General features: G+C 42.7%; 1 protein-coding gene across 2 annotated transcripts in view; it reads right to left on the reverse strand.

The window, feature by feature from the left end:
- Positions 1-16,310, reverse strand: part of drosha (drosha ribonuclease III) — a 104,474-nt gene that overhangs the window by 38,035 nt on the left and 50,129 nt on the right. For both annotated transcript variants that reach the window (XM_039789682.1, XM_039789683.1), the window contains exons 21-23: positions 15,527-15,626; positions 12,472-12,574; positions 3,645-3,715 (exon numbers count right to left, since the gene is read on the reverse strand). In XM_039789682.1, coding sequence (XP_039645616.1) covers positions 3,645-3,715; positions 12,472-12,574; positions 15,527-15,626 — 274 coding nt within the window. The remainder of the gene's footprint in view (positions 1-3,644; positions 3,716-12,471; positions 12,575-15,526; positions 15,627-16,310) is intronic.

Here is a 16,310-nt window from a genome sequence, read left to right on the forward strand (position 1 = left end):
CATTTTAGGTAGTACCGGAGGCATTTCCGATACTGGTATTGGCAGCGGAACAACTCTAGTTCAAAATGCTATAGAGACTTTTTAAAGTAGAACAACAAAAACAGATCACATATCCCACTTTTGGCCATCCTTTTACATGCTCCCAATAGATGTTAAAATTGATTTTAAGATTTTTTTTAGTTATTTTTTTCACTTTAGTTGAAAGGTTTAGCTCCTGGCTGGTCCCGTCTGCATCTCTGAGCCTGAATGTCTATATTTACCATTAATCTAAGATCATGTGATGCATTTTTCTAGTTATTCTTATATAAAATACAGATTGATTTGGTCTACTTGGGTTCCTTTTTTCCATAAAACATGCTACTAATACATTTCTTTTACTCATTGCACATGGATGCTCCACCATCTATTCTATCGTGCTTGTGGAATTCTATCAAAAGGATGCCAAACTTTCCTCTCATCTGTTGTCTCCCTCAGTGATGAAATGAACAAAAATAACAGCAGGTATCTTTTGTAGCCATGGGATATCGAAGTGCTCAATGCTGCCGGTTTATTTTGAATTAGAAGATACAGTATGTTTGTGAGGGCATGTTTATCTTTGTCTGTATGTTGACTGCAGTTTTTAACGTTCTTGATGGCGACTGTGTACCCCATTCTCTGCCTGCTCCAATAGTTGCTGCACTGCTCGGTATAAGAAAGTTACAGAGGTGGAAAGTAACGAAATACATTTACTCGCAAGGGGTGGTACGGTTCATGAAAAAACATCCGAACCGCTCGGTTCGCTAGTCTCAGTACGGAGCGTGTGTGTGCCGCACGGTTCGTCAGTACACCGTTAATGTGCACTAAACACTTACTGCTGTAGTGCCCACTTTCGACACCTATGTTAAAACAATTACTGGAAATGACGAGCAGGATGAGTTTGACGAACGCAACCCATGGCAGCTGATTGGAAGATCGCGTCACATGGGTCTTTCTGCTCCCGAATTTCAAAACAGGCGGCTCGTTCACAATCCGATCTCATATTGTACTCAAATAGTTCACCGAAACGTGTTTCTGAAAACATTTTAAGCGAGAAATGGGCCATGCAGTTGCTGAATCTGTCTTCATTTCAGATCGTCAAAGGTCAGTTTAAAAGATTTTTGTCAGATTTTGAGAGGCACCGAGCCGACCGCTCCTCAAGTGGAGTGGGGTGCCGCTGCTGCTGCTGCTGCAGGTCATGTCACGTCACATGCAGAAATGTCAAGTGGGAGAGAGGCTGCCCGGAGTTGGAGGATGCGCCAGCATCGTTTATAGTCTGGTGTGTGGGAAACATTTTGGATTTCACGTTACCTATGATGAAATAAAACAATATATAGAACTGCTACTGTGTGCATGTATTGTGAAACATGCACAATACATGCACACAGTTCAACATTCAATATGCTAATTGTAGCTATATATCATATGCTGAAGTATATTCTGGAGCGTTAAAGATTAAAAGAAAAAATAACAAGAACCGTACAGCACCGAAAACCGTGACCCTAAAACCGTGATACGAACCGAACCGTGGGTTTTGTGAACCGTACCACCCCTATTACTCACGTTACTGTATGGAGTAGTTTTGTTGTGTGTTTTGTATTTTTCAAGTATTTTTTTTAAAAATCGCTATTTTAAAATGTACTTGATTACGTTTTTGAGTGAAATATGCGAACGTATGTAGCTTCTTCTTCTCTGGTTGCAAGTTGCAATTAAAAGAAGTAGAAGAAGAACTGCAATGTGTCAGACCCACAGACAGTAAAATGAAGGTCGGACCCCCGTGTCCGGCCACGAGCCGCGAACTGAGCGGGAGACGTGAATGAGCCGTTATCCCTCAAAAATGTCGGCTCGTGGGAAAGAAAGAGCGGTCGATACAGAGTGCCGAGTTTTTAACCAAACATGGACTTCTAATTATTTATTTACTGAAGTCAAAGGTAAAGCCGTGTGCTTCGTTTGCGGAGAACAGATCGCTGTGTTAAAGGATTAGAATTTGAATCGCCAATACTAAACACGCAGGGAAATACAACTTGACTGATGCAGAGCGGGCACGGACAGCTGAAGCTTTGCTAGTTAAGCTGCAAACCCAACAAGGCTTTTTTACCAAGCGTCAAGACCAGCTTTGTGATATCCTACAAAATCATTTTTATAGATTTTTCTTTAATTAAAAACAAAATAGTTTGGGATTTATGACCCCTTGTCCTATTTCTCACTACATGGGACAGATCCCCCCTGCCCCGTTTTACAGTTGTTTTTTTATGTAACTAAGTAACTTTTACTTAAAGTACATTTTAAATGAACTACTCATTACTTTTACTTGAGTAATTTTTCAGATAGGTATTTTTTTACTTGTACTTGAGTAATATTTCAGTATTGGTACTTTTACTTGAGTACAATATTTTTGTACTTTTTCCACCTCTGGTACTTGACATTTTGGAGTTTTTTTTAAATCCACATATGTTCAGCAGCTGAAAGAAGTCAGTCTTTACAAGAAATCTCTCATCATACAAATAAAGACCTCCTATATATATATATATATATATATATATATATATATATATATCAGTTTCAAATTTTTTTTTTATTATACACACATAACTGAAATATTGGTCTTGAACCCTGAAGAAAATCGTGTAAATAAAAACTTAAGTGTATAGGAAAGTATTTCAGTCAAATTAAATAGATTTTATATTTCCAGCTAGTTTGTTTTAGGACGGATGCTTCCCATTTTCCCCAGTTGTTTTGTGGTTTGAGGTTTTCAAAGATTTAGTCCTGAAGCCTCTGATCTGGTCTACCAATGCTGATCAAACATGTTTGATAGATGTGTGTCCTGTAGTGTGCTGGGAGTCACCAACTGAATCTCAGACAAACACCCTCAATAGCCAATTAGAACAAAGCCTGCTGCTACATACTAGATGTGCTGCAGGTGATTTAATTGACTCATAACATTTCTTGCCAAGATAAATGCAAATACTGATGATTCATTACTTATTCATGCATGCTGATCCCTCTCTCACACACACACACACACACACACACACACACACACACACACACACACACACACACACACACACACACACACACACACACACACACACACACACACACACACACACACACACACACACAGCAGCAGGTGTCTTGTTCAAGAATGGCAAACCGCATTGTTCCACACCTCCAGTTCATTTCACAAAATATACAAACCATGCTATGGCTTCATCCACATTTTCTTATAGTTTTATCTTTTTGAATATCAGTACACTGCACATAATAAGCAGCTAGTCAAAAGCATTGCGGGGTAATGCAAGATTATGGGAGATCTAACCTTCTGAGGCTGGCAATGCTTCAACGGCGTGCAATATGTAGTGCTGCCAAAACATGCAGTGTGTGGGTTTAGACAAATAAAAGAGGTTGTATCTGTGAAAACATTACAGCTATGTCATCCACAAATTGAAATAGAAAAATCATGTCTAGCATGTCCACAGTTCATCTCTATGACTGATGTGTAAACACACACGTGTCCACAAAAAAAGAAACATACGCTCATGCAAATACACATACTGAATATCAAACCACAGAGTGGCAGATGGCAGAACACAAATTAGAGCTGAGTAAAACATTTTCTCAGTTACCTTGGTGTTGAAAAGCAGTCTACCAAAGAGCTGCCGGGACTCGTCCAAGCCTCCTTCCAAATACACAGCACCTAAAAACAAGAAACTAAGAATTAATGAAGACAAAATCAATACAAACGCTTAATCGGAAAGTGTGCGCAAACTCTGTGGGAGTATTTGCTGGAAATTGTGCAGGATGATTCCAATAACACGCAAAACCCACACAAATTCAAAGTATCTGTGAAAAGCATTATATTTCACCACTGCATTACTGGTGTGAACAATTTCAAGCAATTCTGAGGCAATTTCAGACTTCTCTCCTAATGGAAAACTTAAAATTAATTGAACTCGGCAATGAGTTATAATTGCTTTATTAAAAGTAGGAGTGCATTTTTATTGCTTTTTGGAGTGAATATGACCTCGGGGTTCCCGTGCAGACCGCCCCCACCCCCCCACCTTCCCCTTGTCAAAGCTCGAGAGGAAGATGAGGAGTAGGAAGAGGAGAGGAAGGGATGGTTACATCACTACAGTGAGATGGAACTGGCCAAGGTCACGTAAACATCCAAACTGTGGCAGGCTGAGCCTCTTGTCAAATGAATAGGCCTGGCAAACAGATACAAGCCCACATACAGACTTATGTACTTCACGCTCAAACCATTCAGGGACAGCGTGCACAAAACTATTATGTCCTCTTTGTCGCTCGCCTCCACACTCGGGCATGACTTATTTGTGCAGATGTTCACACAACAAACGGAACGCGGCGAATCTAACTTGAACTGTGAGGGGATAAAAATACAAACACAACATACACCAACGCACAAAAGACAACGGACAAAGAAAAACATTTGATAGGAGGACTGGTCCCAAATTGCAGAGAGCTGCTGTCACAGCAAGCAAGGAACAACACGAGTATCCCAAATGTCTCTCTCCGTGGGAATGATATGCAGCATCTCTCAGCTCATTCTGTTGCAATAGTCGGCTCCTTTGCAAAAGTCAACTCTCCGTTGTGCGTTCTGTTGTTTTGCTCGTCTACTGTTTTCTACTAGAATCAGTGCAACTATCATGGTGCCTTTAAGCTGCGTACAACTTCCAACCATCACACTTAGGGTGGCTCATTCAATTTAGAAAGCAATAACCACCTGGCAAATTGGGTATACAATCGTGCAGCGGTTTTTATTATGTGCATAAATGAGCCAGTGGAAATGGGCCGCGGTGCGGTAGCAAGTCTAAATGCGCAAACTGCTTTCGTGGACGACATCAAAAACATATGAGGGATTCATCATCTGGGGAGGGAAACTGCTTTCAGATGGCTAACAGGCCATTTACACACACACACACACACACACACACACACACACACACACACACAGAAGATGCAGCCCACATAACTGAAACCATAAAAAAATACAAACAAACCACAGAGCACAAAGACAAACAAATGCACACCCCATCTATCTGCCTTGCATGCCCTTTCCTTCTAAACAGAGGAAATTACTACCAGCCATTGCCCAAATGTTAGTGAAAATTTGATTAAGCCTGACAACTTTGTCTTACCCTAGCAGCTTCTTTGGGAAGTAACAGGCTCTCATTTATTCAGAGGCCCTTTACCAATATAAAAATCTAGTTAAGTGGTAAAATAATGAAAGTAGCTTGTGAATTTGGAAGGCACCAGTCGATATGGCGTTTAGACAGAGGAGTCATTTCCTGCAATGCTTTGAACCATCCAAAATCAGAACGCAATACGCCTAAAAATCCTATCTATCAACTCTTCTTGAAGTCCAAACGTGCAGCATGCCATCCCCCCCGGTGCAGAGGTGTATCAGTAAGCAAGGCTTCTGTAAACTTGGCGTGTCAGGGCGCACGTCTCACTGAGGCCGACCACAGGAGGCTCTAGAGAGGGGAGCGGTTCTTCGCAGGATGTTTTCCACTAAGCATCAGCACTGAGATCTGTGGTTTTTACCATAATGTGGACCTCAGTTCGAGACGCCGCTTTCGTAGCAGATGTTTCCTCTGGAGACCAGCTGTGGGAGGATTAGAACTCCCTCCTAGGACCAAGATTTGAACGTCTTTCAACCCCCACTCATAATGCATTCATGTGCGTGTGGAACACTGAAGCTAGGTGTGGGTGGGGCCGGGAGGCAGTTCACTTCATGTTTTGATGACGCAGCAGATTTGGAGAGTCCATAAAGTCGTTGAAAACTCAAAGTTTTTTCTTATTATTAGATTTTCTAAACTTCCAAGAGGAAGGAGAAAGTGGGGGGGGGTAAGCAGGGAGGAAGGGAGAAACCAGGAGAGCCTCAAGGGATTTTAAAAAAGGTATTACAAATCTCAAAGCAACACCTTTGGTGTCAATCAAAGGGCTTGTGGATGAAGAAACCAAGATATGCAGTTAATTCTGGCGAGAACACTCTTGAAAAGGCGGCTGTCCGTGCAAAAAGTGTGCCCCAAAGCGATCCAATCAATCGCACAACTTTCCTGCAATCATTAAACGGAGATCGGTGCTTCACAGTCCTCCCCAGGAGCCTGCAACGTTGCAGCTGACGCCCTGAATACACACGGCCCACAAAGACGGCCAGGCAACTCAACTGGCAATTAAATGCTAGCATCACTCGGCAGCTCATCTTGCAGTAACATCATGCCCTGGCCAAATCACTCTGCAGTCTCAGAGCTCCGGCACATTCAGCCCACTGAGTTGTCGACCCTGCCAGGGAAGCCAGCGCGCAATAAAGGAGGCCTACGAGTGAGGTAAACCTGCCTAGAATATGCACATGAAGAATCCCTGACAATGCGGTGGGGACACTGGATTTTAGTGTGCACTGCCAGTACCTTTGGAAACTTCCAGGAAAATGTGATTCACCAGTTGTTGTTTTTCTAAATCCCTCAGTGAATGTATTTAGTTTTAACGAAATAACCAACTTAAAAGGTCCCATGGCATGAAAATTTCACTTGAGGTTTTTTTAACATTACTATGAGTTCCCCCAGCCTGCCTATGGTCCCCCAGTGGCTAGAAATGGCGATAGGTGTAAAGCGAGCCCTGGGTATCCTGCTCTGCCTTTGAGAAAATGAAAGCTCAGATGGGCCGATCTGGAATCTTCTCCTTATGAGGTCATAAGGAGCAAGGTTACCTCCCCTTTCTCTGCTTTGCCCGCCCAGAGAATTTGGACCACCCATGAGAGAGAGACATCATGGCTTTCAAACGAGCAAAGTGGCAGTTGGTGAAGGCCGCACCCCCACCCTCCACCTTGCCCCCCCTCTCTCCTCCTCAATAGCTACAGACAAAAATGGCACAGCTTAAGGAAAGCTCATTGGTAGGAGTTGTGGGTTAAAAACTCGCTATAGTGGCTGTAATTCACAAGCTGAATTTAAAGAAAAAAAACAAAAAAAGGGAAAACAAATAAAAAAAAAATATTAGGGGACCACTAAGGTCTATATAAAAGAGACTTCAGATACAGTATTAGGGGACCACTAAGGTCTATATAAAAGAGACTTCAGATACAGTATTAGGGGACCACTAAGGTCTATATAAAAGAGACTTCAGATTCAGTATTAGGGGACCACTAAGGTCTATATAAAAGAGACTTCAGATACAGTATTAGGGGACCACTAAGGTCTATATAAAAGATACTTCAGATACAGTATTAGGGGACCACTAAGGTCTATATAAAAGAGACTTCAGATACAGTATTAGGGGACTACTAAGCACCATGTCATGGGACCTTTAAGAACTAACTCTGTAACTCAAAGTTCAGTGCAATTGTTTCAAGGTAGATTACCTATTTGCTATTTCCATAATCGGTCACCCTTACACTGCTCTTTGCAATCTCTGCACACTCAAGCTTAATGAATCTGGGTATTTTCCTAACTTTAAACTGGACCAAAAGTGGAACCAGAGTCCAATGGAGCCCAACCCTGAACTGATAGATTAGAAACTTTATTGTGTAGATGTGGTATAAGGGTTAGAGAAAACACAGCGTACAAACTGTAACCAAGTTTTCAGCCAGTACTGTGTAGAGGACATCAGTCATGGCCAGAGAAGGCCAGCCAAGAATGAATCTCCACATCCGTCGCAGGTCTAATGCAGACAGCCATGCCGACTGTACAGTGTTATGTTTAGGAATAGAATTCCAATGTCTGTGGGTTTTCAGTGACCAATAAAAACCCAGAGTCAGGGGCATATGAAACACCAGAGGCTGACAGTCACATTAATAACCTAGAATGAATTATTCAAAAACGCTCAGGCTCTAATCCATCAAATAATATATTAAGCCGCTCCCTCTCCGGCTCAATGAGGGCTGAAGCTGCAGACGGACACTGAAAGAAACACATTAAAAGGCAAAAAATAAACAAAACATGAAAATAGAATTTTCACCACTGCAGCGGCGAAGGCAGGCTGAGTGCATTGTAACATCAAACATCTTACTTTTCAAAAAGGAGGCTTGGAGCGATGGGGTGAAATGGAAGAAACAAAAAAAAAAAAAAAGAGGGCGCGCAAGAAACCAACTCCACTGCCATTGCAGCAATTAACAAAGGGAGCAGTACTCGCTCAATGAATACACCGGCTGCATTGTGTATGAATCTGATATTCAGCAAGTGAGAGATAATCCTTTCTCTCCATTCTTTTAATAGGAAGAGCTTAGAGAGGGCCCTCACAAAGGTTCACCATCTGTATCCCCCATGGCTGCTGGCAGCGTATAATCCACAGATCAACTGTACAAGGAAATTAGGGCCATAAAAACAGAGTGGGGCCTCTTTTCATTCTTCGCTCAATTCTTTTCAAACAGTTCGGCAGGAAGGAAGTAACGTGGCTTATCGGTGAAGAAGACCTGAGCGGGAAACGGGAGGGCAACAGGCGTGCAGAGTTTCTATGAATAAGCAGAGGGAGAAAGTGGTTTCTAAAGACGAAGAGGTAGTGGGCAAGAGCAAAAGCACCGAGAGAGAGAGAGAGAGAGAGAGAGAGAGAGAGAGAGAGAGAGAGAGAGAGAGAGAGAGAGAGAGAGAGGGAGGGAGAAGGGAGGTGGCACAGAATGAGGAGGTGTGCAGGCCAAAAGAGCCCAAATGAGAATGGCCCACTCCGGCAGAAGTTAATGACAGGGGATCAGAAAAGCAAGATTTCCATTCAACACTTTGAATTATTCAGGGTTGCAGGGCACCCATTTGCAATGCAGATGCCTTTGCTTTCCATTCCTCTACCGCTCTCCCTCCGTTCTTCCTCTCTCCACTTTTTTTTTTCTCGATCAAGAGAACGGCCCTGCCTCAGGGTTAGGAGATAGACACATTCTCGGCTCCATGGCGGGAAAGCTTTGCCCATGCAAAGCAGAGGATTATCTGCCATTTCCAACAAAGCCCAGGTTCAATGGTCACTGTGGCAAGGAAACAAATAAAACAAAGGTCAGAAAACATGCATAGTAAGCCGTTAAAGCTATCTGCCAGGGCCTTGGAAATATTATGAGCATGTCATATTCCATCACAGCTTTCGGTGTACGTTTTCTGAAAGAGGCCCATTTGAATTCTTAGCATGTGCACGCTAGAGAGAGAGAGAGAGAAAAAAAAAAAAAAAAGCGTGTTAAAATAGAAAAAAGAAAATTCAAAAAAACGATGGTACCTTCAGACATCAAGGCAGCGACACACCAATATGCATGTCTGTTGACGTGGCGCCTGCTGCTTTTGGGAAAGTGGCGGTTTGACGTCTCTGTCAGATGGCAACGTGTGCGCGAGGATGAAATGAAAGGTTTGTGAGCCCCTCGTACCGTCCTATGTGAGCGATCCCAGTTTGTCTTTTGAGGAGAATATGCTCCCTTCGGTGAGAGAGTTGGAGGGCTGGAGAGTGGGGGGGATGGAGGGAAGGGGGGAAGATGACAGGATGACGTGATGACTCATCATCCGCGAGGCTCGTCTTTCACCTAATAACACCCAAACACTAGATCACGGGGTTGAGAGAGAGAGAGATGGAGGAACGCAACGGGACATAAAGAGTAAGTCAGAGACAGGGGAGGGTGGGGACACACAGACTGCTCAACGACAAGGTCTGAAAGGAGGCGTTTGAGCTATAAAAAAAAAAAAAAAAAGGAAGATGACAAAAGTCTCAGTGAAAGAAGTGAGGCAACATCAGAAGGCATTTTCAATAGAAGTGACTTTGTATGTGTCAAATCTGTGTGTATGTGTGCATGTTTTGCCCCTCAGCATGTGTGTCTGCGGTGTGAGGGGGGGGGGGAATCATTTTTGAGTTAGTAATCTAAAACCCATCACCACAGGGTGCTCTGACAGCTGTTTTCTCACAGGTTCCTCTATAACAGCATCCCTGTTTATTCATCACTTTTATTAATTTGAAATTTGAGATATAAAAAAAAAAGGGTGGGGAGGATAGGCATCCAGAGTTGTGACCCTGCTGCCTTGCTCGGATGTGTGCAGCAACGATGCGGCGACAGCCACAGGACAGAATAGATTATGACTTCGTCTCTGCCGATAATGAACCTGTAACAAGTATGGGGCCCCGGGGCCGACGGGGGAGGGGGGGGCGGGCGTGGTGCCAGTCAGCACTCTTTGCGCACTGCTGTTTTTTGGAGCAGGGAGAGGGGAGGCGAGAAAGATCCCTTTAAAGCCACCCACTTTCCGTATCTATCATCAGGGGAGCGCAGAGATGGCTGAACTGGTTCAATCAAGATGGTGATAAGATGAGGAAAGCTGCCGACTCTGCAGCTCTCGAGGAGTGAGGCTTAGCTTAGCGCTGCCCATGGGGTTGGAAGGAACGAGGGGAGACGGTCCCCACCGAGAGCTCTGCACGCGTGTGTGTAGGGGTTTGGTGTGTGCGGTTTTAAGCACAGGGTTCCTAATAACTGCACAAACTCTGTCGCTGAACTGCTGGCGAGATGAATAGCAAGCTTGTGTATGTGTTTGGTGTGGGTAAAGGAGAGCAGTGCTCTGGGGGATTGCCGCTCCAGCTAGAGGTCAAACCACATCTCCTGAGATCAATGAAGCTGTGTAATGTGTCCTGGGCCTAACGGGAGATCCACTGCAGCTATTTATACAATGTAACACACACACACACACACACCTGCAAAGTCCAGCAAAGCAGCACTTCACTAAAACTATTAAAAGGTCCCATGGCATGAAGATTTCACTTTATGAGTTTTTTTAACATTAATATGCATTCCCCCAGCCTGCCTATGGCATGGTAAACCGAGCCCTGGGTATCCTGCTCTGTCTTTGAGAAAATGAAATGGAATCTTCTCCTTATGAGGTCATAAGGAGCAAGGTTTTTACCCCCTTTTTTTTTTTTCCCCCCCCCCCCCCCCCCCCCCCCCCCCCCCCCTAATTAGGGGACCACTAAGGTCTATATAAAAGAGACTTCAGATACAGTATTAGGGGACCACTAAGGTCTATATAAAGAATGATAAACAGAAAATCAAGTCTAGGGAATAAGGTGCTATATAAAAGAAATTCTAGATACAGTATTAGGGGACCACTAAGGTCTATATAAAAGATACTTCAGATACAGTATTAGGGGGCCACTAAGGTTCTATATAAAAGAGACTTCAGATACAGTATTAGGGGACCACTAAGGTCTATATAAAAGAGACTTCAGATACAGTATTAGGGGACTACTAAGGTCTATATAAAAGAGACTTCAGATACAGTATTAGGGGGGCCACTAAGGTCTATATAAAAGAGACTTCAGATACAGTATTAGGGGACCACTAAGGTCTATATAAAAGAGACTTCAGATACAGTATTAGGGGACCACTAAGGTCTATATAAAAGAGACTTCAGATACAGTATTAGGGGACTACTAAGGTCTATATAAAAGAGACTTCAGATACAGTATTAGGGGGGCCACTAAGGTCTATATAAAAGATACTTCAGATACAGTATTAGGGGACCACTAAGGTCTATATAAAAGATACTTCAGATACAGTATTAGGGGACCACTAAGGTCTATATAAAAGATACTTCAGATACGGTATTAGGGGACCACTAAGGTCTATATAAAAGAGACTTCAGATACAGTATTAGGGGGGCCACTAAGGTCTATATAAAAGAGACTTCAGATACAGTATTAGGGGGGCCACTAAGGTCTATATAAAAGAGACTTCAGATACAGTTAGGGCGCTACTAAGGCCTATATAAAAGAGACTTCAGATACAGTATTAGGGGACCACTAAGGTCTATATAAAGAGACTTCAGATACAGTATTAGGGGGCCACTAAGGTCTATATAAAAGAGACTTCAGATGCAGTATTAGGGGGCCACTAAGGCCTATATAAAAGAGACTTCAGATACAGTATTAGGGGGGCCACTAAGGTCTATATAAAAGAGACTTCAGATACAGTATTAGGGGGGCCACTAAGGCCTATATAAAAGAGACTTCAGATACAGTATTAGGGGACCACTAAGGTCTATATAAAGAGACTTCAGATACAGTATTAGGGGGCCACTAAGGTCTATATAAAAGAGACTTCAGATGCAGTATTAGGGGGCCACTAAGGCCTATATAAAAGAGACTTCAGATGCAGTATTAGGGGGCCACTAAGGCCTATATAAAAGAGACTTCAGATGCAGTATTAGGGGGCCACTAAGGCCTATATAAAAGCATCCAAAGAGCAGACATGGGACCTTTAAGTATACTACACTATATGAGTATTAAACCCCCTCCTAATATTTGTGTTGTGTTTGTAAGAGCGGAGAGACAGTATTTGTTTTCAGTCAAAACTGAGTGAACTAAACATGTAAATCTATCCTTTTAGGAATAGATTTACATATTTAGTTCACTCTAAAATGCATTCCTCTTTTTCCTGTCCTCCTGCACAACCGCGATCCCTGCCCTTCTATCTTTGTCTCGAGGGAATCTCACCGATAAGAGCCTCAAAGCAGTTGGCCATGGCGTGTCGCAGGTCCGACTCGCGGCACAGATCGGGTCCGTGAGCGTAGAGCATGAAGCGATCCAACTCCAGTTTCTGTAAAAGACAAACACATTCATATCAGCGCGCCGCCACCGACACATCGGTAATAGCCTCTTGGAGAAAAAAAGAAAAAAAAAAAGTAATAGCATTTTTTGGTATTGCACATTTTCATAGGCTCTCCATGAAGAAGAAGAAAAAAAAAAAAGGAAATAAAAGGGGCCCAAAAAACTCGAGGGAAATGAAAAAGATTGCCTGCCCTTGCTGGAAAAGGTTCTACTTCATGGCACTGACAGATGTGCCCATGTGTTGTCCAGCTGTGGCATGATGCACTAAGCCGGCGCAGGAGGAAAATGTTCACACACGTGCATACAATGCACGCACAAAATTAAAACACACACACACACACACACACACACGCTAGATAATCCCAAGATAAATTGTGGAATAGTACAGTGGTGACCTTCAAACCACTTCTTACAATAAGTATGCATATCAGAGGAGTGGGCATTAAGCTGCACGGCCAACTGACCTTCCACCTCAATGACGTTAAAGAGACATAAAAAAAAAACTGATATTGAACGTATTATTAATTATAAATATGCCATCTAATAAAATCAATTTATTATTATAATAATGTCAAACGTCCCATTTATCTCTGTGGTACTATGTTCCTGTATTATTAAATACCTGTATTTAACATACCTCTCGCTGTGTGTGTGTTTTTATATTATATGTGCAAATATATTCAATGTATATTTAGTTGCATTTTAATTTATACAAGCCCAATCCAGCCCCTGCTGCTGTACAGTACACAGTATTGCATTGAACACAATATTAACGACTAATGTACAGTATAATACTCTGCGCCATCAATGTACAGTGTATTTTCGAAACGTACCGTAGAGTGTGGTCCTAATTTTTACTTTAGACATGATTTTATTCTATTCTTTTCCTTTCTTTTTTTTATTCTACTGTCTCTATTGCCTTTCCAAAGGCTTCTCCACCTTTTAGAATGATTTAGGGCTTTTGGAGAGTTTTCTTGTGATAGAACCTGGGCTGGGTCCAGGAACAATTGCTGAGGTGGGTAATTACTTGCGACTCTACTCGCCTTTTTTGGTTTTCCATTATGAAAAGTACCTGGTACTAGCTAACAGGTACTTCTTTTTTTAGTATCACCTCTGTCGAGGTTCCAAGCGAGCTGAGGCGATACCAAAAGGTGACGTGAAAACCTGCAGACTACTGATTGGTCGGAGAGAATCGTCACTAAGCACTGCGTCATCATTGCTGGCGACCTGCTAGCGACAGATGGGGGCGTCCTGAACAAACCCGCCATTTTTTAAATAGTTTAGCAAGCGGTGTTTTTTTTTCTTTTTTTGCTCCCTCCAGCTTCTTTTGAAACTAAATGTGTCTTCTGGCTGTGGCAACAAAGAATCAACAACAACACACCTTCGACGTTTTGTGTGTGTGTGTCGCGTTAGGTCGCGGCAGTTTCCTGCGGCGCCGCTATGACGCATGAGGCGGTACTAAACCTGCAATGGAAAATGGAAGACTGGGCACCGCCGCCAAGTTGAGTCGAGCACGGTTTGGACTGTTTTTTTTTTGTTTTTATATATATATATATATATATATATATATATATATATATAGCGCTTTTCTAGTCTTAACGACTACTCAAAGCGCTTTTACATAGTACAGGAACCATTCACACACATTCACACACTGTGGACGAGGCTGCTGTGCAAGGTGCCACCTGCTCATCAGATAAACACTCTCACACATTTACACTCCGATGGCGCAGCATCGGGGGGCATTCGGGGTTCAAAGACACTTTGACAAGGGACTGCAGGGCCAGGGATCGAACTACCAACCTTCCAAACACTCTCCTAATTGACCCAACAACTATAACCAAGCTACTCTTGAACAAGGCACTGAACTTCCAGTGGAGCTGGTTGAACTAGTCAACTCTAAAGCTGTGCGAGAATAAAGCAGGACGTCACGTAAAGAAGTATAAATGTTCAGTCTAATAATAATAATAATAATATTTAGTTTCCATGTAATGTTAATAAATGCAGTGAAGTGAGAGACTGTGGGTCAGTCAAACTTTCTGCAACTATTTCTTTGTGCCACGTCAAAAGTAGCCCAACTTGATTTCACTGGCAGTGCACCACAGACCCGGCAAAAAAAAAAAAACAGTCAGGGTGCTATTTAATTATGCCTGGTAACTGTTGGTGGTATCCTACCCCCCGTGATTGCGCACACAAATTAAGTCACAATTCACAAATACTCCATCTCAGAGGGAACCCGTTCGGACTTTCAAGCCTTCCAAGTGAAGTGGCGGATTGTGCCGTTGCTCGCTGAAGATATTTTTTTGAAAAGATAATTGCGAGTGTTCTTGAGCAGACGGCTTTAGAGGAGCCTGGTAAACAACTTGGCAACGCCGAACGCTGTATCACACTCACTTTACCGCGAGCGGCAAATTGAAACAAGCCAAACTGCTACACAGCACTAATGCAGATTCGGGCGGCTGCATCTTTGTATTCAGCAGGGAGCAACATGAAAGATTGAAGTTTTTAATTGCTTTCTCCACATCCCGGGACGATTATTGTTGTGTTCTTTGCAAACGTGCCAGCGAGTGCGGCTTGGCTGTACAACGCTGCCAGCGCGAGAGAGAAGGAGCGAGGCAAGGGGGCCTATAGCGATAACAGGAACTGGAGAGTGTTTCAGGAAGACCTCTAGGGGCCCACAGGGACCCCAGCCGCACTAGTCTAGTCCTCCAAAACAACAACCTTTTAACTCCAATTACAAACCTGAGGGGGCAAAAAAAAAAGAAGGGAAGGAATGGCAGCAAGACAAAATTACTCTTTTCCCCCAGCGCCCCCTTAGAAAGAATCAAAGTCATGACAGCAAGACAGAAAACAATAACACTGTCTCAAACATGTTCTGCTGTCAGTTGGCAGAACGTGCGCTGCTTTGACCCTACAGAGGGAGGACTTGCTGGGAGTTTACCTTGGCGAGCATGGCTAAGTGCTGGTTCTGTACGATGGCTGTCCTGTAGGTAGCCAGGCCGCCCTCCTCTAAACTGGGAAAAAGGTAGTACAAGTGGACACTGTGGACAGAGAAAATGAAAACCGATAAGAACAGTTGAAGAACAAGTCACTGGATCTCAGATTTCATGGTTTGTAAACATCTTTAGTTGGAGAATATTCTTTTGTTTTTGTTTCTTTCTTGTCTGAATACATAAGATAAGTATTCATAAAACAAGGAAAATTGGCAGAGAAATATGACAAGGTCACACAATCAAACAATCAGTCCTTCCAGAAAAATGCGGAGTTTTTTGTGATTGTTGCGGGCAAAAATCCTTGATTATGCAGCACATTTTCTTAAAAAAATGCGATGGAATATGCGGGATATTTATGCAATTTTATGCGATGAAATTGCAAAAATTGCGGTTTGATGAAAAAGGGAAAAGTAAACGCAACATTTTTCAACTTTCTTCTTTTCAAGATGTATGCAACGAAAATGCAGGGATTATGAAATCATGCAAGCCCCGCATACTTTGCGTGGAAATCTGCAATTTATGCGGCGAAAGTGTGGTGTATTTGAAAAAAATGCGTCCTCCGCATCAATATGTGGACTTTGGCTGATTATGCATTGAGTTATGCGATTGCATAATCGCGGTTTTCTGAAAGGACTGAATAATAAGAATGCGTAATGAAGTAAAGCGGGTGTACAACTTTCTGAAATGTATAGTTTGTTTGTTTGTTTATTGTTTGCACACATTCATAGAAAA

Source organism: Perca fluviatilis, chromosome 22 (genome assembly GCF_010015445.1).
Source record: "Perca fluviatilis chromosome 22, GENO_Pfluv_1.0, whole genome shotgun sequence".
NCBI lineage: Eukaryota > Metazoa > Chordata > Actinopteri > Perciformes > Percidae > Perca > Perca fluviatilis.